This window comes from Acipenser ruthenus, chromosome 7, assembly GCF_902713425.1.
Source record: "Acipenser ruthenus chromosome 7, fAciRut3.2 maternal haplotype, whole genome shotgun sequence".
NCBI lineage: Eukaryota > Metazoa > Chordata > Actinopteri > Acipenseriformes > Acipenseridae > Acipenser > Acipenser ruthenus.
Genome location: NC_081195.1, coordinates 33441339 through 33468576, shown reverse-complemented (window position 1 = coordinate 33468576; position 27238 = coordinate 33441339). Strand labels below are relative to the sequence as shown.

General features: G+C 41.0%; 1 protein-coding gene across 2 annotated transcripts in view; it reads right to left on the bottom strand.

Annotated features, from left to right (window-relative positions):
* Positions 1 to 6940: 6940 nt before the first annotated feature.
* Positions 6941 to 27238, bottom strand: part of LOC131737497 (zinc finger protein 501-like) — a 39009-nt gene continuing 18711 nt past the window's right edge. For both annotated transcript variants that reach the window (XM_059026786.1, XM_059026785.1), the window contains exons 3-4: positions 8980 to 17631; positions 6941 to 8755 (exon numbers count right to left, since the gene is read on the bottom strand). In XM_059026786.1, coding sequence (XP_058882769.1) covers positions 16409 to 17596 — 1188 coding nt within the window. In that variant the 5' untranslated portion in view covers positions 17597 to 17631 and the 3' untranslated portion in view covers positions 6941 to 8755; positions 8980 to 16408. The remainder of the gene's footprint in view (positions 8756 to 8979; positions 17632 to 27238) is intronic.

Here is a 27238-nt window from a genome sequence, read left to right as displayed (position 1 = left end):
CTTTAGCATAACAGAGGCAGAAGTGTTAAAGGGACTAGGAGCTCTTAAAATAAACAAATCCCCTGGGCCAGATGAGATCCTCCCAATAGTACTCAAAGAAATGAAAGAAGTTTTTTACAAGCCGCTAACCAAGATCATGCAACAGTCTCTTGACACAGGGGTTGTACCGACAGACTGGAAAATAGCAAACGTAATACCGATCCACAAAAAGGGAGACAAAACTGAACCAGGTAACTACAGACCAATAAGCCTGACTTCTATTATATGTAAACTTATGGAAACTATAATAAGATCCAAAATGGAAAATTACCTATATGGTAACAATATCCTGGGAGACAGCCAGCATGGTTTTAGGAAAGGGAGATCATGTCTAACTAACCTACTTGACTTTTTTGAGGATGCAACATTGAAAATGGATAATTGCAAAGCATACAACATGGTTTATTTAGATTTCCAGAAAGCTTTTGACAAAGTCCCGCATAAAAGATTAATTCTGAAACTGAACGCAGTAGGGATTCAAGGAAATGCATGCACATGGATTAGGTGGTTGGTTAACATGTAGAAAACAGAAAGTACTGATTAGAGGAGAAACCTCGAAATGGAATGAGGTAACCAGTGGTGTACCACAGGGATCAGTATTAGGTCCTCTGCTATTCCTAATCTACATTAATGATTTAGACTATGATATAGTAAGCAAACTCGTTAAATTTGCAGACGACACAAAAATAGGAGGAGTGGCAGACACTGTTGAAGCAGCAAAGGTCATTCAAAATGATCTAGACCGCATTCAAAATTGGGCAGACACATGGCAAATGAAATTCAATAGAGAAAAGTGTAAAGTATTGCATGCGGGCAATAAAAATGTTCATTATAAATATCATATGGGAGATAGTGAAATTGAAGAAGGGAACTATGAAAAAGACCTAGGAGTTTAGTTGACTCAGAAATGTCTTCATCTAGACAATGTGGGGAAGCTATAAAAAAGGCTAACAAGATGCTTGGATATATTGTGAGAAGTGTTGAATTTAAATCAAGGGAAGTAATGTTAAAACTCTACAATGCATTAGTAAGACCTCACCTAGAATATTGTGTTCAGTTCTGGTCACCTCGTTACAAAAAGGATATTGCTGCTCTAGAAAGAGTGCAAAGAAGAGCAACCAGAATTATCCCGGGTTTAAAAGGCATGTCGTATGCAGACAGGCTAAAAGAATTGAATCTATTCAACAAAGAAGACTACGCTGCGATCTGATTCAAACATTCAAAATCCTAAAAGGTATAGACAATGTCAACCCGGGGGACTTCTTTGACTTGAAAAAAGAAAAAAGGACCAGGGGTCATAAATGGAGATTAGATAAAGGGGCATTCAGAACAGAAAATAGGAGGCACTTTACACAGAGAATTGTGAGGGTCTGGAACCAACTCCCCAGTAATGTTGTTGAAGCTGACACCCTGCGATCCTTCAAGAAGCTGCTTGATGAGATTCTGGGATCAATAAGCTACTAACAACCAAATGAGCAAGATGGGCTGAATGGCCTCCTCTCGTTTGTAAACTTTCTTAAGTTCCACTGCTTGAGCCTAGACATCAAAAGCTCGGCATTGGACTTGGTGAGACCAAGGTCTCTAATCAATTCGTTGAGGTCTTTTTGGTTGGGGTAGTATGGGTTTCTCTCCTCAGCTCCACCTCTGAAATTGTCATCTGGATCTACAACGTCTTCCTCGCTCTCTGACTTGCTGCTCTCTTCTAAAGACGGCTGCTCTCTCTCCGGAGGAGTGGGTACGGGGAGCTCATGGCAGTGTGGCACCGGGGCGATGGAAGAAGGAAGGTCCGGATACGTGATAGCAGGTGCATTCTTGCCAGTCCGACGTTAGGAAGGGTCCACCATGCAGAAGTAGCAGTTGCTCAAGTGGTCAGTGGGTTCCCGCCAAATTCTTGGGATAGCGAACTTCATGGCTCTCTTTTCCCCTCTGTACCATCCTACAAAAATACATTTATTTCACCCATGACTAATGTGTAAGAGATTCTCGCAACATTTTTCATATATGATATATTTTTTCAATAACATTGAAAATTGTAAAACATTTTAAAATTAAAAACTTTTACAATTTTAAAAATTTTAACAAATTTTATAACATAAAATTCCGAGCAACAATTGTCCATCTTACCTTCCAGAGTTTTTTTGCAGTGCTCGCAGGTGAAATGAGGTGCCCAGGGTTTGTCTTGATCCCCGGCAGCTGGAACTAAACTGAACTGGTGGGCTTAAGGCCCCTGTATTTATACTACTATTTATATTACTGGAAAGTTCTAGAAAGTTCTAGAAGTTACTCCAAGTTTACTCAGCACTGAATCTATCTGGAATGTTCTGGAAAATAGGTAAATTTCAAAATATCACTGTCCTGGTCACAAAAGCAAAGTTTGTGGGGAATAATAGCCATTTTCTATACTTTTGAGGCATAAGCAATTAGGAAATAACACTTACTACCCAGGAACCAAATAAAAAAAAAATTGTTACACAGTGTTATCTTTATAAATACAATTAATTTAAAAGAGATGCACTCCCAAATCCAGAATACTACATCTTACATACATGGTTGCTGATAATTTTTCTCTCAACATTTAAAAAAAAAAAAATATATATATATATATATATATAGAGAGAGAGAGAGAGAGAGAGAGAGAGAGAGAGAGAGAGAGAGAGAGAGAGAGAGAGAGAGAGAAACATGTCCATTTCCATTTTTAAATTAATGAAACTCTGTCTTATCACAACAGTTGGACTGTCACCTACAAGGACTGTCTGATTAAAGACTCAGCTATGGAGGCGTGTAGTAAACGAACACCAATGAATAATAAAAAGAAGCAGAGCAAATGAAGAAACACATTTATATCATGCAGGAATCCAGGCACATATGTTGCCTGCGCCAGTTTGAGGGGACGATATGCCCAGACTGATAGGTAGGCTAAGCAGACATTAATGTAGAGAATTTATTTGAGGCCACTTGATTTAAGAAACAGTGCAAAGCATCTCTTTAGCATGTCAGATTTGCCATGACAGGGGCAGACCCGAGGAATAGAATGACCAAGTGGCAAATGGAAAGTACAGCGCTTAACCTGAAATACAACACGCAGTATTGATTTAGAACAGACTAAACACAAATCCGATGGCGTGCTGGAAATTTGAATAGTAATCATTTTATTGAAGATTTTAAGTTCCCATTTCAATTATTAAGCTTAATTACATTATTTGATGTGTAATTAATTCACGTAGTGTGTTGTGCATTTTCAATCTGGCATATTATCTTCGAGTGTTGAGCTTCGTTTATTTGACAGCTGTTATTTCAATTCAAATGTTGAAATTTGTCGTTGATGTTTGACGCTCTGGCTTTTGCAGTTAACATTTTTGTTACATTCCACCGACATTCTCATAGGTTTGAACACAAACAGGTTTATTTGGGAAATTGTCAAATTGTTTCTTGTGTATCCAGCGATCATCTGAACTAACTGGTTCAGTGAATGGACAGCACGTGTCTGTTATGTACAGCTGCGCATCTCAGTAAAGTTCGTCACAGAGCTTTAAATGTTCCCATGGCAACTGAGTCACAAAACAAACGTCATCACGCATTGTGATGCAAGCTATGGGCGATAAGTAATTGGTAAAAAGTGAAAGCAGTGTGAGTCAGTGGTATTTTTTATTTTATCAGATGTTGACGATAATCACATATTTTCTGTAAATGCGGAATGCAATGAGCTGATATGTAAAAAGCATGAATAAATTAATGGTATTCCTAACGCATCAGTAAAGTTTAGTATAGTGCCGCTTTTGTAGCAGCAAGCAGGCTTGTTCCGTCGCCTTGCTATTCTTTCTTGTGCTGAACAACCTCAATTCTACTGCGAGTTCCCTTTAGGCAGAGCTGTGGACTCAAGTCAGTGACTCGGACTGGAGTCCAACTCGAGTCGCTTTTTTGGGGATTTGAGACTTGAACGAATTGACTTGAGACTTGACTTGGGATTTGAAGGAATTAACTTGAGACTTGACTTGAACAAATTGACTTGAGATTTGAACGAATTAACTTGAGACTTGACTTGAACAAATTGACTTGAGACTTGACTTGGGACTTGATAAAAATGACTTAACAACAATACAAATTGAAACGCTACACCGGCATTACTGCTCGTGTTGATCCCTTGCTCTGCTGGTCCTCCCGCGCTGTGTGTATGTGTGTGTCACTGTGTGTGTGGGTATGTGTGTGTGTGGGTATGTGTCAGTGTGTGTGTATATGTGTGGGTGTATGTGTGTCAGTATGTGTATGTGTGTCAGTGTGTGTGGGTGTATGTAGGTCAGTGTGTGTGTGTCTCAGTGTATGTTCGTGTGTCTCAGTGTGTGTCTCAATGTGTGTCACAGAGTAATATTTGTGATTTGATTACTCTAGCAGATGAACTGATAATGTATCGATGTTATTTTGTGTAAACAATACAATATTAAAAAAAATACATTTAATAAATAAATAAATTATACATCAAACTGTAGCACATTCGTTTAGTCTTAACATCATAACAAATATACTTATTTTCTATTTTATTTGTTGGAAACCGGTCTGGAACTGAAGTAAAGTATTTTTTTTAATACAGTGCTATTTGAGTATTTAAAATATGGTTATCTTCAAAATTAAAATGTATGTCAGCAACGGTATGTTAATTAAACGAAGCGCCTAACGCGGCTCGGAACTTTCACATTTTTAAATCCTAACGGTCTCTGCTCAGCTGAGTGGAATGTTCAGGAGTCGGTTGCCTAGCAGCGTCTCCCCCTCCTTCTCTGCCCCGCCCCCTCTCTCCCTCTCCCGTTGCTCCAGCTAGGAGTTCAGATTCAGCTTCATTATATTATATAGCCAATTCAATGAGGCGCCGTTAGGGACATAATTCAAACTGACACCTCATACACTACACACTGAAATCGCATTCACTACATGGTGAAATCGCATATACTACATGGTGAAATCTCATACACTACACAATCTCTGATCTTAATAGTAGGTGTTTCTATTTCTACACCTAGGTGTGTAGAACAAAGTTACATGAGGAAAAAGTTCGGGAATTCGAAAGGATTGTATAATGGTTATTAACCAATGATATTGATTGAAGTAAGAACAACATGTTTAAAGCGTTGCGAGTTTACGAAATTAATAATCACAGTGTATCTTCCAATTATTTAACATTAAGAAACAAAAACGACACAAATCCAATGTCTTTTGTGTGTGATTACGTCACCTACCAGCCCTACTGCTGCCTATCCTCGTGCAAGTTACAATATATATATAAAGATGTGTAAATAAAATATGTCAGCATTGTCTATTAGTAAATGTCTGTTATGCACTGAATTTGTGTCGTTTTTGTTTCTTAATGTTAAATAATTGGAAGAATATTAAGTATTTGAAAGAGTATTTATGATTCCAGATCTAGTTAAAATGTGTTCTATTAGCTCTGCCACCTCAATCCCTCCATTCTGACAACCTGTGCAACTGAAATGAACTCCATTGCCTGACGCGGGAGTATTTTATGATGTGACGTCACTGACCTTGTTTGAATTTTCAGTATGTAGTGTATGCGATTTCACCATGTAGTGTATGAGATTTCACCATGTAGTGTATGCGATTTCACCATGTAGTGTATGAGATTTCACCATGTAGTGTATGCGATTTCACCATGTAGTGTATGAGATTTCAGTGTGGAGTGTATGCGATTTCAGTGTGTAGTGTATGAGATTTCACCATGTAGTGTATGAGATTTCACCGTGTAGTGTATGCGATTTCACCATGTAGTGTATGAGATTTCAGTGTGTAGTGTATGCGATTTCAGTGTGTAGTGTATGAGATTTCACCATGTAGTGTATGAGATTTCACCGTGTAGTGTATGCGATTTCACCATGTAGTGTATGAGATTTCAGTGTGTAGTGTATGCGATTTCAGTGTGTAGTGTATGCGATTTCACCATGTAGTGTATGCGATTTCAGTGTGTAGTGTATGCGATTTCAGTGTGTAGTGTATGCGATTTCAGTGTGTAGTGTATGAGATTTCACCATGTGGTGTATGATATTTCACCATGTAGTGTATGAGATTTCAGTGTGTAGTGTATGCGATTTCACTGTGTAGTGTATTCGATTTCAGTGTGTAGTGTATGCGATTTCACCATGTAGTGTATGCGATTTCACCATGTAGTGTATGAGATTTCAGTGTGTAGTGTATGCCATTTCACCATGTAGTGTATGAGATTTCAGTGTGTAGTGTATGAGATTTCACCATGTGGTGTATGAGATTTCACCATGTAGTGTATGCGATTTCAGTGTGGAGTGTATGAGATTTCAGTGTGGAGTGTATGAGGTTTCACTATGTAGTGTATGAGATCTCAATATGTAGTGTATGAGATTTCAGTGTGTAGTGTATGCGATTTCACTGTGTAGTGTATGCGATTTCAGTGTGTAGTGTATGCGATTTCACTATGTAGTGTATGAGATTTCAGTGTGTACCGCATGCAATTTCAGTATGTAGTGTATGAGGTTTCAGTTTGAATTATGTCCCTAACGGTGCCTCATACAATTCTTTACTAACTTTTACAAATTAACTTATTGGAGGCTTTGTGTTTTTAAGATGGTTCATGTGCAGTCCGGGCAGACTGACTGCAGCATCATTACAGTATACCACACTGCGCTCAGCTTTGTGTGGAGGCTGATACACAAAATAATGAACGACTGTTAAAGAAATCACATGTATTGGTTTTTCATGCTAACTATGTATCTGGTATTATCTACAATCAATAATTCAGCTATGTTCATATTCATAATGTAATAGAGTATTAAGACAGGGTCCAGTATTAGAAATAAATAAACACGCTTTAAGAGAAACAGCAGTGACGTTTATTGACTATTCACATACATTCTCTATATGTTTCTACATTGTGGTTGCACAGGGACAATGGACTCAGTGATGTTAAAAAAAAAAACATACAGCCCACAATTAACCAATATAGAAAGGAAGGGGGGAGAAATGTATTGCCTGCGTGCAGCAGCAAAGGTCATTCAAAATGATCTAGACAGCATTGAGAACTGGGCAGACACATGGCAAATGACATTTAATAGAGAAAAGTGTAAAGTACTGCACACAGGCAATAAAAATCTGCATTATAAATATCATATGAGAAATACTGAAATTGAAGAAGGAATCGATGAAAAAGACCCAGGAGTTTATGTTGACTCAAAAATGTCTTCATCTAGAGCAGGGGTGTCAAACTCAGTTCCTGGGGGGACGCAGTGTCTTCTGGCTTTTGTTCCACCCGAGCTCTTAATCACTTAATTGGTCTAATTATTTGATTAATTGGACAAATTAACACTTCTCTCCAGGTCTCAAAATGTTTCATAGCTTGTGTACCTTGAATCAAGTGTATTTTTTAAATCATCAACTGTAAAATACCTTGAAAAATATGAAATATGTCCAAATGAACAAATAATTAGATCAATTATGTTACAGTTTTTCTCGATTGCTTGAGCACATTTCTCCAAACAGAAGTCACTTTTGCAAAACAGTTAACACAGCCCCCAAAACAAAATCGTGTTTGTCAAAATAATGCATATCATATGCAAAATGCACTGACACCCAAAACATTGAATACATGTCACAAAATCAAATAAGTACCAAAACAGCACAACTTGTCATCTCACAGAAAGTTCTTTCTATCAATCACTACACAATGGCCCAATAAATACTAACTACAACTCTCAATATACCCTAACATGGCTACCTTTTTTTGAGTGTGTGTACCACAGATACTATAATTATAATATGTAAAGGCAAGTAAACATTTTACCACAACATGGGCTGTATTCTTGTTTCCTAAAAGGATTTTTACCAAAGAAGACCAAAGCAGAAAGAATTTCACTGAAGAGCAAGAACTGCAACAAAATGCTTTACTTTATTCAATTGTTTTTTTTTTACAAATTGAATGATGCTGTACAGAGAACAAAATAAAATATACCAAGCTGATGATGAAAAACAAAGTATCTCTGTGAAAACAAAGCAAGGTCAAAAAGGCAAAACAAATATATTACTGTACACTGCACTTTCAGTCTATTCTTTCTAGACGATCAGGCCACATGTTGACATCGCATCGGATGTTTACGCTCGCAATGCAATGAGGAAAAAATCTCCTGCAGTGGTGCATCCACCCTTGACAATCCTCAGCTGTGATTGCCAGACAGCCAGCATTCATGGCATCAAGGAGGGACATCTGGCCATGTGGATGCTGGTCATATACCTTCCACCTCCACAAAGAAAATAATTCCTCAGTAGGATTAAGAAATGGCGAGTATGGGGGGAGAAATTGCATCATCACACGTGGGTGGGTTGCAAACCATTCAGTGACCTGACGGGAGTGATGGAATGCAACATTGTCCCATACGTTTACAAAGTGTGACATATCAGGCCTCACCTGCCCTCTCTCTTCTGATGGCACAATTCTCTGATACAGCACATCAAGGAATGTAATTAGACGCTCTGTGTTGTATGGCCCGATTGTGGGAATGTGGGTAAGAACACCCTCACTGGAGATTGCGGCACACATGGTTATGTTGGCCCCCCTTTGGCCTGGCAGATTTACAGTGGCTCTTTGACCAATGATGTTCCTTCCATGTCTCCTTACTTTTGACAGGTTGAATCGGCTTCATCCACATATATGAAGATTTGTGAAGTTTCGTTGGCTTCGAGCTCCATTATTCTGTAAGACAGAATTATAGTAATGTAAAGACAGTATATACATTGTAAAATATTTCAGCTACATGCAATGTAACATTTTACTGTAGACAAGACATGACAGTGATGTACATCCTGGTATCTTATCTCCTTCACTCTGTCACTGTTCCTTTCAAAGGGTACTTTGTAGAGCTGTTTCATTCCTACTTGATGTCTTTTAAGGACCCGGTCAATGGTGGATACACTTACATTGTTGATATTGGCAAAAATATTGTGGTCCTAAATGATTGCTGTCTGGATTTCTCGTAAACGAATGGCATTGTTGGCAACAACCATATCCACTATGGCAACTCCCTGCTCCGCAGTAAAGACTTAACCCCTGCCACCAGCACGGGGTTGTCTTTGAATTCTGTAAAGAAATTTGTGAAAAAAAATAATGTTTTGATGATTACGATCACACGTGCAGAAGAGATTCACAATTATGGGAGCAATTTCTATCAGCTGAGACCAAATACTTCTGTTTTGGTTGACTGTGACCAAGGAGAGTGATGTAGTGCACAATAAACAGTCCCGAGACAGCAGTTCTCCCAAAAAACCTGCGTTTAATGATTTTAAACGCCCCCTTTACCAGCGATGGTATTGGGGGAAACACAGGGGTTTTACAATCCACACAAAAATACAAAACAAACAGAAAGTGTCTATAACAAAGTGCCCAAGTGTCCAGTGCACAAAGTGCTCTGAAATCCACGAGGGGTGTGCTGGTGTCGGTGAAGGGAAGGGAGTGCTCCGTGACGTGGACTGGCTCCATGGCTGCAGTCCAGACGCTCCTACTCTGCTTCTGAAAACACACAAATAGACAACAGTAACAAAACAGAGCTCCAGCTGCTCGCTCAGTCTTCTCAGCGCAAGAGTAGGTTTAACGCAGCTACTTCCCCTTTGTACCTCAGACCTCCTCCCTGCAATCAGCGCGTCGCCTGGTTTCTCCAATGGAGAGCTGCCCCGCGACTGATTGCAAATGGATTTGTCCTGAGTACTTGTAACCACGTGCCCCTCCTAGTCTGGTTACCTGCCAGCTTCCACCTACCATCAAGGTGGCACATCTAGGAGGCAGCGTACCTTCACTCTTACACAGGGCCCTTTCTGGTTGGGAGGGAGACTTGCAGTATCGACCCTTTCTCTCTCTATCACATTGACTTAATTGATTTTTGTGTCATCTGTATGAAATTGTGTGTACTGTTTTGCAAAAAAGTGCTTAACATTTGCATTTTGTGTGGAAACAATGAGAAATGACTTACTGTATTGCAAGAAAAGTTACTGTTTTGCTCATTCGGGTTTTAGTGGTGGTCAAGTGGACCCCAGTTTCATTAAAAGTGTCTTAGCAATCGAGAAAAACTGTAACTGCCCAGCTAAATCTAGAGTTTGTATGCAAATGAGCTCTGCCCACTTTGTGCTTTCTCACAATTTGATTGGCTCATTTGCATACAATCTCCAGATTTAGCTGTCCAGTTAAATATTTAGCGAAATGTTAAATCTTGTTAAAAGATTTAACATTTAGTTAAATATTTAGTTAAATCATTTTTAGAGATTTAGCTAGCCAGTTAAATATTTAGCTAAATGTTAAATCTAGATAAGAGATTTAAGATTTAGTTAAGAACATAAGAAAGTTTACAAACGAGAGGAGGCCATTCGGCCCACCTTGCTTGTTTGGTTGTTTGTAGCTTATTGATCCCAGAATCTCATCAAGCAGCTTCTTGAAGGATCCCAGGGTGTCAGCTTCAACATTACTGGGGAGTTCGTTCCAGACCCTCACAATTCTCTGTGTAAAAAAGTGCCTATTTTCTGTCCTGAATTATTATTATTATTTTTATTATTACTATTATTATTATTAGTAGTTTATTTAGCAGACGCCTTTATCCAAGGCGACTTACAGAGACTAGGGTGTGCGAACTATGCATCAGCTGCAGAGTCACTTACAATTACGTCCCACCCGAAAGATGGAACATAAGGAGGTTAAGTGACTTGCTCAGGGTCACACAATGAGTCAGTGGCTGAGGTGGGACCTCCTGGTTACAAGCCCTTTTCTTTAACCACTGGACCACACAGCCTCCTTACCTTTACCTGCCCCTTTATCTAATCTCCATTTGTGACCCCTGGTCTTTGTTTCTTTTTTTAGGTAAAAAAGTCTCCTGGTTTGACATTGTCAATACCTTTTATGAGTTTGAATGCTTCAATTAGATCACCGCTTAGTCTTCTTTGTTCAAGAATGAATAGATTCAATTCTTTTAGCCTTTCTGCATACGACATGCCTTTTAAACCCGGGATAATTCTGGTCGCTCTTCTTTGCACTCTTTCTAGAGCAGCAATATCCTTTTGGTAACGAGGTGACCAGAACTGAAAACAATATTCTAGATGAGGTCTTACAAATGCATTGTAAAGGTATAACATTACTTTCCTTGATTTAAATTCAACACTTTTCATAATATATCCGAGCATCTTGTTGGCCTTTTTTATAGCTTCCCCACATTGTCTATATGAAGACATTTCTGAGTCAACATAAACTCCTAGGTCTTTTTCATAGATTCCTTCTTCAATTTCACTATCTCCCATATGATATTTATAATGCACATTTTTATTGCCTGCGTGCAGTACCTTACACTTCTCTATTAAATGTCTTTAAACTAAAGTTAATAAACAGGGATTATTATTGTTACATGTTCTGTTTGCATCATTTTACCTTCATTCCACTAAAAATACACAAATACATATTATAGTAATCAAACTCCAGCACTGTGCTTCTAAATGTGTTTCCAAAGGCTGTCCACATGAAGCACCCTGATTTGATTTCCATTACACGAGAGTAGATGTTAAAACTTCATGCTGATTTGAACTCGGCTCTCGCCAAGATAAGCACCAACTAAGACGTAGCTTTACAGTAAACTAATGTGATCCATATGTGTCTCCATCCATTTACGTTTCCTTCCATATGATGATGTAGATATCCTTCTGTCTGGTGTTAATGGCTGAAGTGTAATGCTGGCTCCAGGGATCAGCTTATTTTGCCTCCCTGGCGCATCAGCACACACAACGGCTGCGATGCTGGCTCCGGGGATCAACCAAAGTGCGGCCTCCCCAGCGCATCAGCATGACAACCGTCTGGATTGAGCTAAGTAGGGTACATCTCTGGGGTTTTCAAGTGGGCACCTTCCATCCTCAGTGTTTCGTCGACTAGCCCACGACACCTCAAGAGGGCTCGACGGTGATTCTGGCGTCCCAGCATCACCCCCCTCCGTCCCCCACTCAACTCAGCCCAGCTTACTTACCTGTCCCCAGCCAGAATCTTTCCGTCTCAACCACAGCCAGTTGCTGCTCCTCTCTGCTGCTTCAGATAAGTTCTTCACTGTGCGACGCAGCTCTTGGCCACTGAATCCGACGTCTCTGAGAAACCGGGTTGTAGAGTGTGCCACAAATCCACAAATCCTGTAGTAGTATTTTGTCTAAACATTTTCTTTGACCATAATGTTTTACGATAATGATGGATTTTGTTTGTTGTTTTTACCATTTCTGCACGCATGACATACCTGCACAGTCCAAACCTGTTTGAGGATCCATTGCTCCTGGTCCAATCTAAATAAATCTGCATGCTGTTTGGATTAATAGATTAATGGTGGAGCCGAGCACCAAAGCAATAAAGAAAAAACACTTCACAACAGTTCAGTGTGAAACCAATGGAAAGTTTATTAGTGGCTTCTGAATAGTGAAATGTGTAAAGGTGTTCTCTTTTAATAGCATCATCTACACTTCACACTGTCTTATAGGATGCAATTGATACACAATATATAAAGCTTTAACATTCTATTTTAATGGCAGTGCTGATTTATATGTACAGCTCGGACAAATGTTTAGCATCACCTAGAATTTTCAATATTATAAAATATATATATATATATATATATATAATTAAAAATGCTATATGAACATAATTCAGATCTTTCATTTAACATTGTGTAATCAAATAAACTACAAAATTATTTCACAAAAACAAGTCTACCAGAAGCCTTAATAGCAGTACAGTAGCATGTCACATTGTTTTCAATTGTTGTCAGTTTTTCAAGTATATGGAAAACTACAAAGCGGTTATTCAATATCTATAGGGTGTATAGGGGGATGCAACACTTTTGGCCATAGCTGTATTAGAAAAAAGACTGCATATAAATCACCACACAATTGATCTTTATTTTAAAACATTAAGACCACAGAAAATTACTGGCAAATACACTGTTGTGCAAAAGTCTTGGGCACATTCAGGAGTTATATATGGATGTTCTGAGCATCAACAATTTACTCAAAGCCTCCACTAGTGTTTTCCACGATTATAACAACTCTGACTGATAGAGCTTAGTTTGGGTGAAAAGAAACAAAGCTTGTTGTTCAGCAATCTTTAATTCACATTGATTAGAATCAGCTGTGATCACAACAACTCAAAGTAAACTAGACATGAACAGCTAATATGAAGTGTTGTAGTAGTGAATCCATCACATTTACAGTGTCCAAGACTTTTGCACAGCAGTGTATTTAGAAAGAAAAAGAAAAATACTTTTTTTTTTTTTTTTTTAATTTAGTCATCACCAATTATTTTATTATTGTCTCACAATTTCTCACAATTTTTATTTTTAGGCTCAGCTCACCGTTACCATCCCTGCGCTGACTCGGGAGCGGTGAAGACGAACACATGCTGTCTTCTGAAGTGTGTGCCGTCAGCTGACTGCTTCTTTATACACTGCAGACTCACCGTGCAGCCACCCAGAGCTACAGCGTTGGAGGACAACGCAGCTCTGGGCAGCTTACAGGCAAGCCTGCAGGCGCCCGGCCAGACTACAGGGGTCGCTGGTGAGCAGAGGACACCCTGGCTGACCTAAGCCCCCCCCCCCCCCAGGCGGCACTAGCCGAATTGTGCGCCGCCCCCTGGGAGCTCACGTCTACGGTCTGTCGTGCATATTTACGTTTTTATGTCTAAAGTCATATCACAACATTGCCCTCACCAAATACTATTAAAGAAAATATCTATAGTAGCTCATAATGTAATTATTAACTATAAAGAATACATTACATTAACAATAATCAGCAGTTCTGGCTTAAATTATACCTAGATTCATGGTCACAAGAGATTAACATGTAAAGTAGCCAAGTCAATATCCTTAATTAACATTATAGGTATGTTTAAGTATTTCAAATCAACCATAACTGATATTGATTTTTATTTTGTAAGATACTTGTACTCATTAGAAATGATGTCATTGTATTTTAGCTTGCCCTTAATTGTATTAATACTTCTACTGTGATTCTCGAAATGTATTTTTTGTTTATGACTAAGTCACCTTGGGTATCTGCTAAGAAATAAATAATAATAACAATAATAATAATAATTTGTTATAAGACAAAAAGAAACTTAATCAAAATGATTATCACATTTATTTAGATTCACAAAGGAAGAATAATAAAGGTTAGGCTTCATAGTTATTAACATATGTGTATAGAAAAAAAACAACAAAATAAAACATTCAAGGAAAAGTAATGAATTGTTAAATGTTCATAGTTGAATCCTTGATTCTCTGACCACAGGGTTCTGCATTAGTGAAGCAGTCTTTAGTAGTTCATCAAGCATGGTTACATTCAGTCACCCATTACGTACACTCACTCCAACTTCCATGTGGCTAAGTACGCATGTGTAAAGTTCCAGCTTCAAGTTGAATAGACGTACATTGCGTAATGTGACGCTACCAATAGCATGGCTTCATATTTGAGAAAGTCTATGCACAGCATTGTATTTAAGCTTTAATCTACTTAAGTTATTTCAAACTAGTAAATAGACTGAATCAATGTTTAAGTATTTCTGATATCTTCAGTTATTTGTTTACACACAATATAAGTTTGATACTTATTCTGTTCATGCCATGTTTAAAAACAGTCTTCTGAACATGGGCGTCCTCTCTGTGGAAGTTAGTTGTGAAGTGTGTTGTTTGGGCAGAAGCTTTTGTTGTTCCGGAGAGAGCCCATTTTCTCCACGACAGCTTTTGAAGATTACACCGTCCTGTCTTCGTCAAGCCCTCATTGACGAAGATGAAGAAAAGTGGTTCTTGGAGAGTTTAGAGATTCTTGAGCTAGAGCCTTGAGAGCGTCTTGAGAGAGACTTTAGAGAGCCTTTAGAGAGTGTGAAAATCCTTGTTCTCAGTTTAAATAACATGATGCGAAGGCGTTTCCTTATACTGTAAACAAGTCCTTGTCAGCCCTTCCATTGGTTTACAGCATTTGATAGACAGTTGCTTATCACAGAAAAAGGTGTTATAGGTAAGGAATGTGCCACACCTTCTCATATCAAGGAATTACCTTTTAACATTTAAATCTACTATTTAGTATAACTTTAGTTACATTTATCAGAGAAGCATATGAGTTTCAGTTTCATTCTCTATACAAAATTATGGTTACAAGCATATAAAACACATTATAACACAATTAAAGGAAAATGTTTAAAATAGTTATTAGATTAAAATATTCATTTAAAAAAACAATAAACACTACGGGTTTATTGGAAAACTTAATTGAAGTAACTATTAAACTTGCATCTGCAAGTTATGGAATTGAAAATGCTTATTAAACCATTTTAACTAACCTCTAATGAAAACAATAGTACAAATGTATGTCACTTAAATCAGTTTACGACCCTCACAGAATACCAGACAATCAGATTAGCATTTTGGAAAGTGACAACTTCAAAGGGACAGACACTCTTGTCCTGTCCCTTTATCTAATCAATAACTTTTGAAGTAGATCTAGTTAAGGATGTTCTGGAATTGGGGGTAGAAAACCCAATAAATATAGCATGTCACACTGAGCTAAATATTTTTAGAAATGCTTATATTTAAATTAATTTAACCACAAATTTTCTCTACAACCCCCCTTTTTCAAAGTACAACTATATTACAAGCTATAATTTTACTTTGAAACACTTGTTACATTCGTATAATTTTCAAATTTCACATATTAAAGTATTAGCAATTATAGAAATATTTATTTTCTATTACAGTCTACCGGTAACCAGGGAGAGAGGCAGATAGATAAGTTCCTGCTTTTTGTAATTGTAACTACTACATTTGGTGACATTGTAAGGTGGTGTTTGAATTGGCTGAGTTTGTGTGTGATTAGTACCAGGTGAGTGGCTAAATTGATTAGCAGTTGATTTTGCTATTCGATTGGTTTCCACACAGTTTAGTTGGTTCTTTTGCCAAGCAGGTGTAACAACATTTATTCAAGCAGCTTATTTTAGCGCCAGCAAGAAGTGCCAGCCAACAGAAGAGCCTCAACAAAAGAGCCTCTTACTGGACCACAGCCTCCTCATTCATTCAAATCAATTCAAAACCAAAACAGCATTTGCTCCAGTGCAAGGTTTGCACCACTTCAAATAAAACAAAGAATTAAAAAAAAAAAATGTGTCCCTTCTCAGTAGAATGACCCTGTAACTTTGTCCTAAATCCTCACAGCATGATGAGTGAGATTAATTTCCAATTCAGGGGCAGGAGTGAAGCTGAATCCCAGGGCTCTCCAGTTCATTCTGAAAGAATGGGTCTGTCTCCTTCAGTTTGACACACTCCCCTTCTCAGTGTCTCTGGATTCAGGCTGGCTCTCAATCCTGGGGACCCCCTTCATTTACTGCAGGGTGAGAGAGACACAAGGAATCAGATAGCTCAAACAAGCAGGGCGGAGAGGTGATGGACTGGGAGGGAGGGAGGCTGGCTCCAGTGTGAATTCGCTGGTGTTTCTTTAGCTGTTTTAACTGACCAAAACTGCTCCCACATTCAGTACAGTGATACGGCTTCTCTCCAGTGTGAATTCGCTGGTGTCTTTTTAGGTTTCCTGACTCACTGAAGCTCTCCCCACATTCAGTACATTGATATGGCTTTTCTCCAGTGTGAATTCGCTGGTGTCTTTTTAGGCTTCCTAACTTGAGGAAGCTCTTTCCACATTCAGTACAGTGATACAGCTTCTCTCCAGTGTGAATTAGCTGGTGATTTTTTAGGACTCCTAACTTAAGGAAGCTCTTTCCACATTCAGTACAGTGGTGCGGCTTCTCTCCAGTGTGAATTCGTTGGTGTTTTTTTAGTTTTCCTTTGTCAGTGAAGCTTTTCCTACATTCAAAACAGTGATACGGCTTCTCTCCAGTGTGAAGTCGCTGGTGTGTTTTTAGGCTTCCTGACTGACTAAAACTCTTCCCACATTCAGTACAGTGATACGGCTTCTCTCCAGTGTGAATTCGTTGGTGTGTTTTTAGGTTTCCTGACTGACTAAAACTCTCCCCACATTGAGTACACTGATACGGCTTCTCTCCAGTGTGAATTCGCTGGTGTTTTTTTAGGACTCCTAACTCACAGAAGCTCTTTCCACATTCAGTACACTGATACAGCTTCTCCCTAGTGTGAATTCGCTGGTGTGTTTTTAGGCTTCCTGGCCGACTGAAGCTCTTTCCACATTCATTACATTGATGTGATAACTTTGGCCGGGATATGTTTTCTGTATCCTTAAACAAAAAGTCAACAGATTCCTCTTCAATGTGGACAGGCTCCAGTTCAGTCTCCTCCTCTTTAATGTTGACATGCTCCAGTTCAATCTCTTCTTTAATGTGAACAGGCTCCAGTTCAGTCTCTCCTTTAATGTGGACAGGCTCCAGTTCAGTCTCCTCCTCTTTAACGTGGACAGGCTCCAGTTCAGTTTCCTCTTCTTTAATGTGGACAGGATCCAGTTCAGGCATCTCCTGTTTAATGCAGACAGGTACCAATTCCTGAACCTCCTCCTGTTTAATGTAAACAGACTCCATCTTTGTTCATTGGCTTTCACCAAGATAAGGCAGTCCTGAAAACAGAAAATAAAATTAAGTATTACGATCTGTTCTCTATCGGTGCGTTTACACTTACAACTCGGAACTGGACTGGCTTAGGTTCGATCAGATTCAAAGATTTTTATCATTTGAACCTGTTTACACTTCAGCAGTCATAGGCTGGCTGTGACCCCATAAGCACATGCATATCCCCTGAACTGCAGTGCGTGCCTGATGACATCATTATCAACCACCCTTTGTGTGAAGACATTTCTCCTCCCAGAACACAGAGGCGGAAGTGTTTAAATCAACAGCAAGCCTGTCATTTGTGTCACTTGTTTGTTTCTACTCCAAGGTGGTCATTCTGTGCCAATTAAGATATCATTCTGTCATCAGAAATGGAGCGGAGCATTGAAAACATGCATATCGGACATTTAACCCTTTGCAGTCCATTTATTCTGCACGTCTCAGGCACGTCAGGTCCCATTTATTTTCACATGCGCAGTTTATTTTAGACGCGCTGTTTAAAAGCATTTTTTTCCCCCAAAGTAAAAAAGGTTTAAAAGACACTGCATATCAACAGGACACTCAGTACTGCATCTCCAGCCCCGTCCCACCCTTTGTTCGCTATATTTTTCACATACCTCTTGCATACCGATAAATCATCTCCTGATCACTCGTTTTATCACCAAACTCCTCAATAATGTGATCCAAGTGATTATTTTATTACTGTAACATCTCAAAAAGCTCTGCAAATGTCAGTGATATTCTCTGAGCGCTGGATGCAGAAGCAGCTATCTTGTTTGTTTATGGCCATGTTATCTCTGTGATGCCGGGGCTATCAGTATTCATGATACGCCCATTGCTTTTTTTTGGCTTCTCTCGGCTCCTATCGCTCTCACTCGGACAAAAAACAACTAGATACCTGTTTTTTATGTCTTTTTGATGATGTCGGACAGGGTCAGACATTGGACCGGAAAGGGAAAGTTGCAATGTAGGTCCAGGTCCAACATAGGACCGTAAAGCGTTAAAGAAACAGGTGTTATTGTCTACATTTAAACATCAGTCTGAAACTCTTCTCATATGGAAATGTAAACAGTAACTCCCATGTATTTTCTTACCCATGACAAGTATTCCATGCACACAGAGAAAGCAGGCAGGTGGCAGAGCATTTAGCTTCAGAGCCCCACAGTTGTGGAATGATCTGCCTCGATTTGGAAGGGAGGCACCATCTCTTGCTGCTTTTAACCCTTCCGCTCCGGTGACCATTCTACCTGTTTGAGGTCTGACTGACATAACGTGACTTTCGGCTTGTGTATCAGGATCATTTTATACCAAATTGTTTGATGGGTGAGTAATGTGAAGTCAACATCAGACAGATCTGTCAACTCATCAGCATTTTCTGTAATAAAAAATACGTTTTCTTTTGGGTCGGTGTGACAAACACAGTGATTCTTGGTGGTAAATCTCCCTCCCGACCTGTTAGGACGCCAAGTAGCGAGAACGGAGTACTACCATGGATGGGCTGGCCCGACAGTTCTTTCCCAGGGTTCAAGGGAAGTCGACCAGCTAGAAAGGGGCAGGAACTCTGGTTAATTAACTCATTGACCTGGAAGGGAAACGACGTGGCAGTCTCAGACTGGAGGGGCAGCTGCACTTGTTTACCAAGGGGTCATGTGTGACGGCATAAATGGGGACGGAGAATCGCAATCTGTTCCTTCACTTTGGTTACGAGAAAATAACCTGGAAGGACCTGTGTAGTATTGTCATAACTTAACGGGTTTGTTTTTTGTTTTGCCTATAATTGTTGTTTGTTGTATTAATAGACAGCTAACACGTTCCGGAGCTGTTGTCAAGGGCCAGCACAAAACTTGGAGCAGCACTGCACTATTGTCACTGGTAAATCTGTATCACTCACCATGAGCACTACAGCATGCACCCAGGACTGCTGACCGTGTTTGTACATTGTGGGAAGGATACTTGCATTTATTATTTGGGTCTGCAAACCCGTTATTATTTACCCCGTGCTCTACACATTGTTGTGTATTGCCGGGGATCATTATTTGGTCACCAGACCTGGATTGTTAAAAATAAAATACTTCCAACTGGATTACAAATCTCTGTCTGATAATTACACACCACATCACTGCTGCACCTGTACACTGCAAACCACTTTGCCACAGTCGATAAGCATTCTTGGTACTGTAAAGCAATTTAGTCTGCTCTCCGGTAATGATGCACTTTAAAATCATGGTACATACAGTCATCTAAACCGAAACCTAAGATACTGAAATGCTGCACCTCATAATAAAATGTATTTCTCTTGGCCTGGGACTTCAGTGAAATGCATTTTGATTGAACAGTCATCTGTGATGTTTATCCTATGAATATTTCACGACAGGTAATATTTTGTTTTCTGGTAAGCTTGTATTTGTGATCGCCAAATCTCCCGACAGAGAAAATAAATAAATAAATAAATAAACTCACTCATCTAGCTTTCTGTCTATTCAACTACTTTTTTTTTTTTTTTTTAAGTATATAAAACCATCCCTGATTGGTCGTAGGAGCCTTTGGAGATGTCAGTCATTTGGTAAGTAACCAATGGTTGTTTAAAACGCCTTAAAATGGGCATCTACCATCACCATGACATCATCGTTCACATATGAATGATTTATAGTAGCTGTTTTTGGGACCAGTTAGGAGTAAATAGTCAGATTATTTTCCAAATGGTTTCATGTGGGTTAATGCTGCATGAAACGATTACACTATGTAACACAATTTTTGTTCCTGGGTAGTAAGTGTTATTTCCTAATTGCTTATGCCTCAAAAGTATAGAAAATGGCTATTATTCCCCACAAACTTTGCTTTTGTGACCAGGACAGTGATATTTTGAAATTTACCTATTTCCAATGAGAAAACGGGCGAATTTGTGTCTTTCCGTTCACATAAAGCCAGAAAAAAACAACATATGAATCCAAATTAACATGTATTTATACTAAAGTAATACAAAAATGACTACAAAAGATTTAGAAGTGAGTAGTTTTTCGAGATTTACGATTATACTGTAAATCACTTTCACGAATCAGCCCCCAAATGTAGTCTCCCATCATGTTCTCGTTATACTGTCCTTGGTAGCGGCGTTCAAAGTCCAGTATATCCTGGTGGAAGCGCTCGCCTTGCTCCTCCGAGTACGCTCCCATGTTCTCCTTGAATTTATCAAGATGAGCATCAAGGATATGGACTTTGAGGGACATCCTATAGCCCATTGTGCCGTAGTTCTTCACCAGAGTCTCAACCAGCTCCACATAGTTTTCAGCCTTGTGATTGCCCAGGAAGCCCCGAACCACTGCGACAAAGCTGTTCCAAGCCGCTTTCTCCTTACTAGTGAGCTTCTTGGGGAATTCATTGCACTCCAGGATCTTCTTTATCTGTGGTCCGACGAAGACACCGGCTTTGACCTTTGCCTCAGACAGCTTAGGGAAGAAGTCTTGAAGGTACTTGAAGGCTGCCGACTCCTTATCTAGAGCTCTGACAAATTGTTTTGTCAAGGCCCAATTTGATGTGCAGTGGTGGCATCAGCACCTTCCGGGGGTCCACCAGTGGCTCCCACTTGACGTTGTTCCTCCTCACAGAGAACTCGGTCCGCTGTGGCCAGTCCCGCCTGTGGTAGTGCGCCTTGGTGTCCCTGCTGTCCCAAAGGCAAAGATAGCAGGGAAACTTGGTAAAACCGCCTTGGAGACCCATCAGGAATGCCACCATTTTGAAGTCTCCTATGACCTCCCAGCCATACTCATCATACTTCAAGGCGTCCAGCAAGGTCTTGATGCTGTTGTAATCCTCTTTGAGGTGCACCGAGTGAGCCAGGGGAAGAGACGGGTACTTGTTACCATTATGGAGCAGCACGGCTTTGAGGCTCCTGGATGAGCTGTCAATGAAGAGGCGCCACTCATTCTGGTTACAGGCGATTCCGATTGCCTCGAACAGACTGGTCACATTGTGGCAGGAGCAGAGCCCATCTTGACGGGTGAAGAAGCTGGAAAAAGCAGCTGGAACTAAACTGAACTGGTGGGCTTAAGGCCCCTGTATTTATACTACTATTTATATTACTGGAAAGTTCTAGAAGTTGCTCCAAGTTTACTCAGCACTGAATCTATCTGGAATGTTCTGGAAAATAGGTAAATTTCAAAATATCACTGTCCTGGTCACAAAAGCAAAGTTTGTGGGGAATAATAGCCATTATCTATACTTTTGAGGCATAAGCAATTAGGAAATAACACTTACTACCCAGGAACCAAAATGAAAAAAAATTGTTACACAGTGTTATTAATGTAAATCGATTAATCTATCAATTATTGCTTCGATTAATCGATTATTTGGATAAATACCAACACATCACTCAATAGCTAGTAAGTTTAACTATTTTTACAGATTTTTATGTACTCAGTGCAATTAAATGTCTCAAGATGATTGCACTTCCTTTGTTTTTATATTTCAGCAAAAAAAAATAAATACTTACAATATCTAAAGTATCTAAAATAAAGTATGAAATAAGGAATACTCCGTGTAGTATCCTTCTGATAAAAACTGCCAAGGTCAAATGATGGCAGCTATCTAATGCATTGAGACAATTAAAAACATAGCACAAATAAACTTTATAATTTTACAAGCAGAAACTATTTACTTAAGTTAACCACTTCTTAAGACAAAAAGCAACTATAGGTTAATTATTGCTTTTTATAAATGTTTTTCTAACAGTGGAATGGTATGAATATAAATCCCTTGTTGCGAGTCAGCAAGCGTTTTAAGATGGACGCATTGGCAGTTATATGAACATTTCAAAGTAACAAGGCATAACACACTTGGAGAGCCTGATACGTAACTGTATTAAAATATCCCAGAAGTAAGAAATGTCTTTGTGGCTACAAAACAAAGAAAGCAATACAGTAGTTAAATCTTGTACATATTTCAAGTAAAAACAAAGTAGACAACACATTTTGTTTTAAATAATCACTGACCTTGTTGTGTGTTCGCAGTAAACAACGTGGTCATAAACATGTTTTCATGAAGTAATAACATTGTTTTGTTTTTTTGTTTTTTTTTAAATTTAGTCGTTGCCAATTAGTTTTTATTATTTTCTCCCCAATTTGAAATGCCCAATTATTTTTAGGCTCAGCTCACCGCTACCACCCCTGCGCTGACTCGGGAGGGGCGAAGATGAACACACGCTGTCCTCCGAAGCGTGTGCCTTCAGCCGTCCGCTTCTTTACACGCTGCAGACTCACCGTGCAGCCACCTAAGAACTACAGCGTCGGAGGACAATGCAGCTCTTGGCAGCTTACAGGCAAGCCCGCAGGCGCCCGGCCAGACTACAGGGATCGCTGGTGCGCGGTGAGCCGAGGACATAACATTGTTTTTTAACCTGAATAAACACTTCAAATAAAAAACATTAAAAAGAGGGTGTTGTACAATGAAAAAAACAATATTTACTCACTGTTTATATATATATATATTTGCATTCCACTCATGAAAGAAAATTAAAACATTGATTAATATACGAGTTTTGCAAGTATGACCAGTATCCTAACATTGCAGACAGAAACGGACCCCGATTGTAGCGGCGGTAAGAATCCAAGCGTACAACTTTTACCTTCCAAAATAGAAAGCTATTTTATTTAGCAGTGAACAGCAACAATGCCAGGTTGCTAAATGCAACAGAAACAAAACTTTGGATGTCTGCGCCCGTTGTGAAAAGGCAGATCTGTGGTACATACACTGGTACAGATTAAAAGCGTGTTTTCTGTGTGGATTGTACTAATTAGACAGCTGTAATAGAGCTTTTGAACTGTTTCCCACAAAGCGCATTCACATTGCATGTTATGTTATGTTATATGTTTGTTTTATGCTATTTTTATAACTAGTTATTACTTTCTACACCTGTTTACACAATAGTTTATTGTGTAATATTTATTATAGTTTTTCATATTTATTTATAAGTGCTTGTAACAGGGCGAGGAGCCCTGTACAGTGTTTTGTTTATTTATTTTTAGAACAGGGTCTCTTGGGCCCTTGTGACGCAGAGCGAATGAATCCGAATCAACAATCTCCCTCTCAACCGGTGAGGGCACTGTACAACAGGAACTGCGGACTTCGTACTGAATGGTTGGGCAGTTCATTCCCGGGACAGTCGGAAGCCGGCCATTCAGGAAGAGGGCGGCGTTACGGTACCTGGAGTCATCGCCCTAGTACGGTGAGCGAAGTTTCATTCATGAATTGGAGGAGACGTGATTGAACTAGCTATCGGAGGGGGCAGGGCTCAGGGTACTTTAGGGGGACGTGACGTCGTAATTGCTTCCTTTGTTGTGGTTAATAGGAGGAGACAAGGACGAAACCTTGAATGAAGTGTGGTTCCATTGATAAACTGTTGTGTTTGTTTTGCCAGACGGCTGATACGAAGTCGGAGCTGCAGCGAGAAGCCAGCCCGGACCTGAACGCACAAGAGCACCAGCACTCAGAGCACCGCACCTGCACCAGAGCACACAGTCTGGAGACGTGTGGTTGTGACTGTATTTCTTGTTTTGTGTTAGAATTATTATTTCGGGACTGCAACCCCTTTGTTTTGTTGCTGGCAATACCCATTGCTGGGTAGAGCCAGCTTTATTATTTGAGTCCAGTTTTCGCTGGCAATACCCATTGCTGGGTAGAGCCAGCTTTATTATTTGAATCCTCGTCAAGGAAAATTAAAGAAACCTGACCTGTGAACTTTGTGTTTGTCCTTTGTTGGAGCACCTTGAATCACCTGTACACCGGAGCACTACAAACCACATTGCCACAAGTGGTGTCAGAATCGGGATCATGGACATAGCTGCACTAACCACGCTGTTACAGGCACTGGAGCACAGACAGGAGACGGATAGACAGAGGGAGGAGAGATACAAGGCGCTGATCGAGAGGGTCGGTCTCGGAAACGCACCCCAAACACCAGCAATACCCGTGATGGTGCCTCCTAAAGCGCGGGCGCAAAAGATGACTGCGGAGGATGACCCGGAGGCGTACTTGGTTGCCTTCGAGCGGTTGGCCACCACTGCGTTATGGCCGAAGGAGTACTGGGCCAGCCAACTGGGTCCCTGTCTGCTAGGGGAAGCCCAGGCAGCGTATCAGGCTATGACCAACGAGGAGGCTAGCCAGTACGACCTTGTCAAACAGGCCGTCCTCCGACGCCTGAATATCACGGGGGAGACACACCAGGTGCGGTTCCGGGAGTATCGGAGGCCACGGGAGACCCGCCCCAGGGTGGTCGCGCAAAAACTTTGTGACCACATGGTGCACTGGCTCAACTCGGCAGAAAAGACGGGTCAGCAAATGGGAGAAGCCATCGTCCTGGAGCAGTTCTGCCATGTGGTCGGCGCCAAGACCCAGGGATGGATACGGCGCCACAATCAGACCACCTTGGAGGCCGCTGTCAGACTTGCGGAGGATTATGAGGACTCCCTGGTCTCCGTAAAGACAGGACTACTGACCCCTCTTGTCGCGCCAATCACCCGCGGATCAGTGCCCTCGTCTCTCCAGTTGGGAACCAGACCTCCCAGATCACCAACCTCAATGGGCCGGCCCACCTCCTTACCATGGAGACAGCGGTTGGCCCCCAGCTGGGGTAGATTTACTGCCCCCGACCCGCTGCAGTATCAGCAGCGGGACAGACAGTTAACCCCAGTGCCTTCTGCCCAGATTGTCTGTTTTAGGTGCCATGAGCCTGGACAAATCGCCCGCTTGTGCCCCTCGGCAATGGAGTGCAACGTGGCGACATGTTATCTGGCATCTGAAGCAGGTAAGAAATGGGGAAATGGTCGGGAGGGGCCTTGTATTATTGATGTAGTGGTTGGTAATGTGAGTACCCATGCTTTAGTGGACTCAGGGTGTGCACAGACCTTAATTCAAACGTCTCTCTTAGGCGGTATGTCTTGGCAGCCACAAGGCAAGGTGGCGATCTCCTGTATCCATGGAGACACGGCGACATATCCCACCCTAAAAGCATACGTGTCGATAGGTCCGACACAACGCCACCTCACAGTGGGGGTGGTGGAAAGGCTGCCGCACCCCGTAATTCTGGGCCGGGACTGGCCACAGTATCGGCAATTGCTCAAAAAGGCAGTCCCGACCACACACGTAAACGTGGCAGACAGAGCAGGGGAAACGATTGGTGATATTTTTCCCCTGCAAGCCGACCTGTTTAATTCTCTTTTTCGTCCTAGGAAAACAAAGAAAGAGAGACGGACCGAAAAATGGGAAGGTGCATCTCTGAAACGAGGCTGGGGACTGGTGGGAGAGAGTGCGGATGGTATCAACCGCCACTCAAGGGGAGTCGGTACGCAGTGTGACCGAGAGGGCGAGGTTACTGGGCCATCCAGAGCAGATGCTACTCCAGCCCCTCTCAATGTACCGGACATGTGGGGCTCAAGCGCGGACCTAGCGTGGGACCAGAAAAACGACCCCACGCTGGTGCACGCTTGGGGACAGGTCCGGTCTATTGAAGGTAAGGATGCTGAAGGCGCTGGTATATCCGCATTTCATTATCAAGCGGCAATTACTGTATAGGGTAAACCTGGCCATGGGCACAGGACAGCCTGTAATGCAATTGATGGTTCCCCCGTCGTGTCGGCCCGAGGTCATGAGGCTGGCGCATGACATCCCTTTTGCAGGACACTTGGGAGCCGACAAGACGAGGGAACGCATATTGGCTCGATTTTATTGGGTAGGGCTTCATAATGAAGTGTCGAAATATGTAGCCACATGCCCAGACTGCCAGCGAGTAGCGCCGGGTCGAGTGCGCCCCGCTCCTTTGGTCCCACTGCCAATTATTTCCACTCCCTTTGAGCGCATTGCAATGGACATAGTCGGCCCTTTGCTACCTTCTGACTCGGGGTATACGCATATATTAGTAGTGGTAGATTATGCAACGCGATACCCGGAGGCAGTTCCATTGAGGTCCACTAGTGCCGCTGCAATAGCCAAAGAACTAGTACAGATTATGTCAAGAGTAGGGATCCCCAAAGAAATACTGAATGACCATGGGACTAACTTTCTGTCTCGAACGCTACAGCAGGTGTATAAAATGTTACTATAAAATCTGTTTATCATCCACAGTTGGACGGTTTGGTGGAACGTTTTAATCAAACATTAAAGCAGATGCTGAGACGATTTGTGAATCAAGAGCAAAAACATTGGGCATCGCTTCTCCCCTACCTCCTTTTGGCAGTGAGAGAGGTGCCGCAGAGTTCAACAGGGTTCTCCCCCTTTGAGCTCTCGTACGGCCGACAACCTCGCGGTATCCTCGATCTGTTGAGAGAGGGGTGGGAAGAGCATAAAGGCTCGTCCAAAAACGTAGTGCAGCATGTGCTCCTACTCCGTGATCGCCTGGATTTGGTCGGTCGTTTGGACAATCTAAAATCGGCTCAGCACCGGCAACAGCAGCATTACAACAAAAATGCACGGATTCGGACCTTTCGGCCAGGAGACAAGGTAATGCTGCTTCTTCCCACGTCGGAATCCAAGCTATATGCTAAATGGCAGGGGCCATATGAGGTGATTCGGGCTATAGGGAAAGTTAATTATGAAATTCGGCAGCCCGATCGCCGCAATGAACGG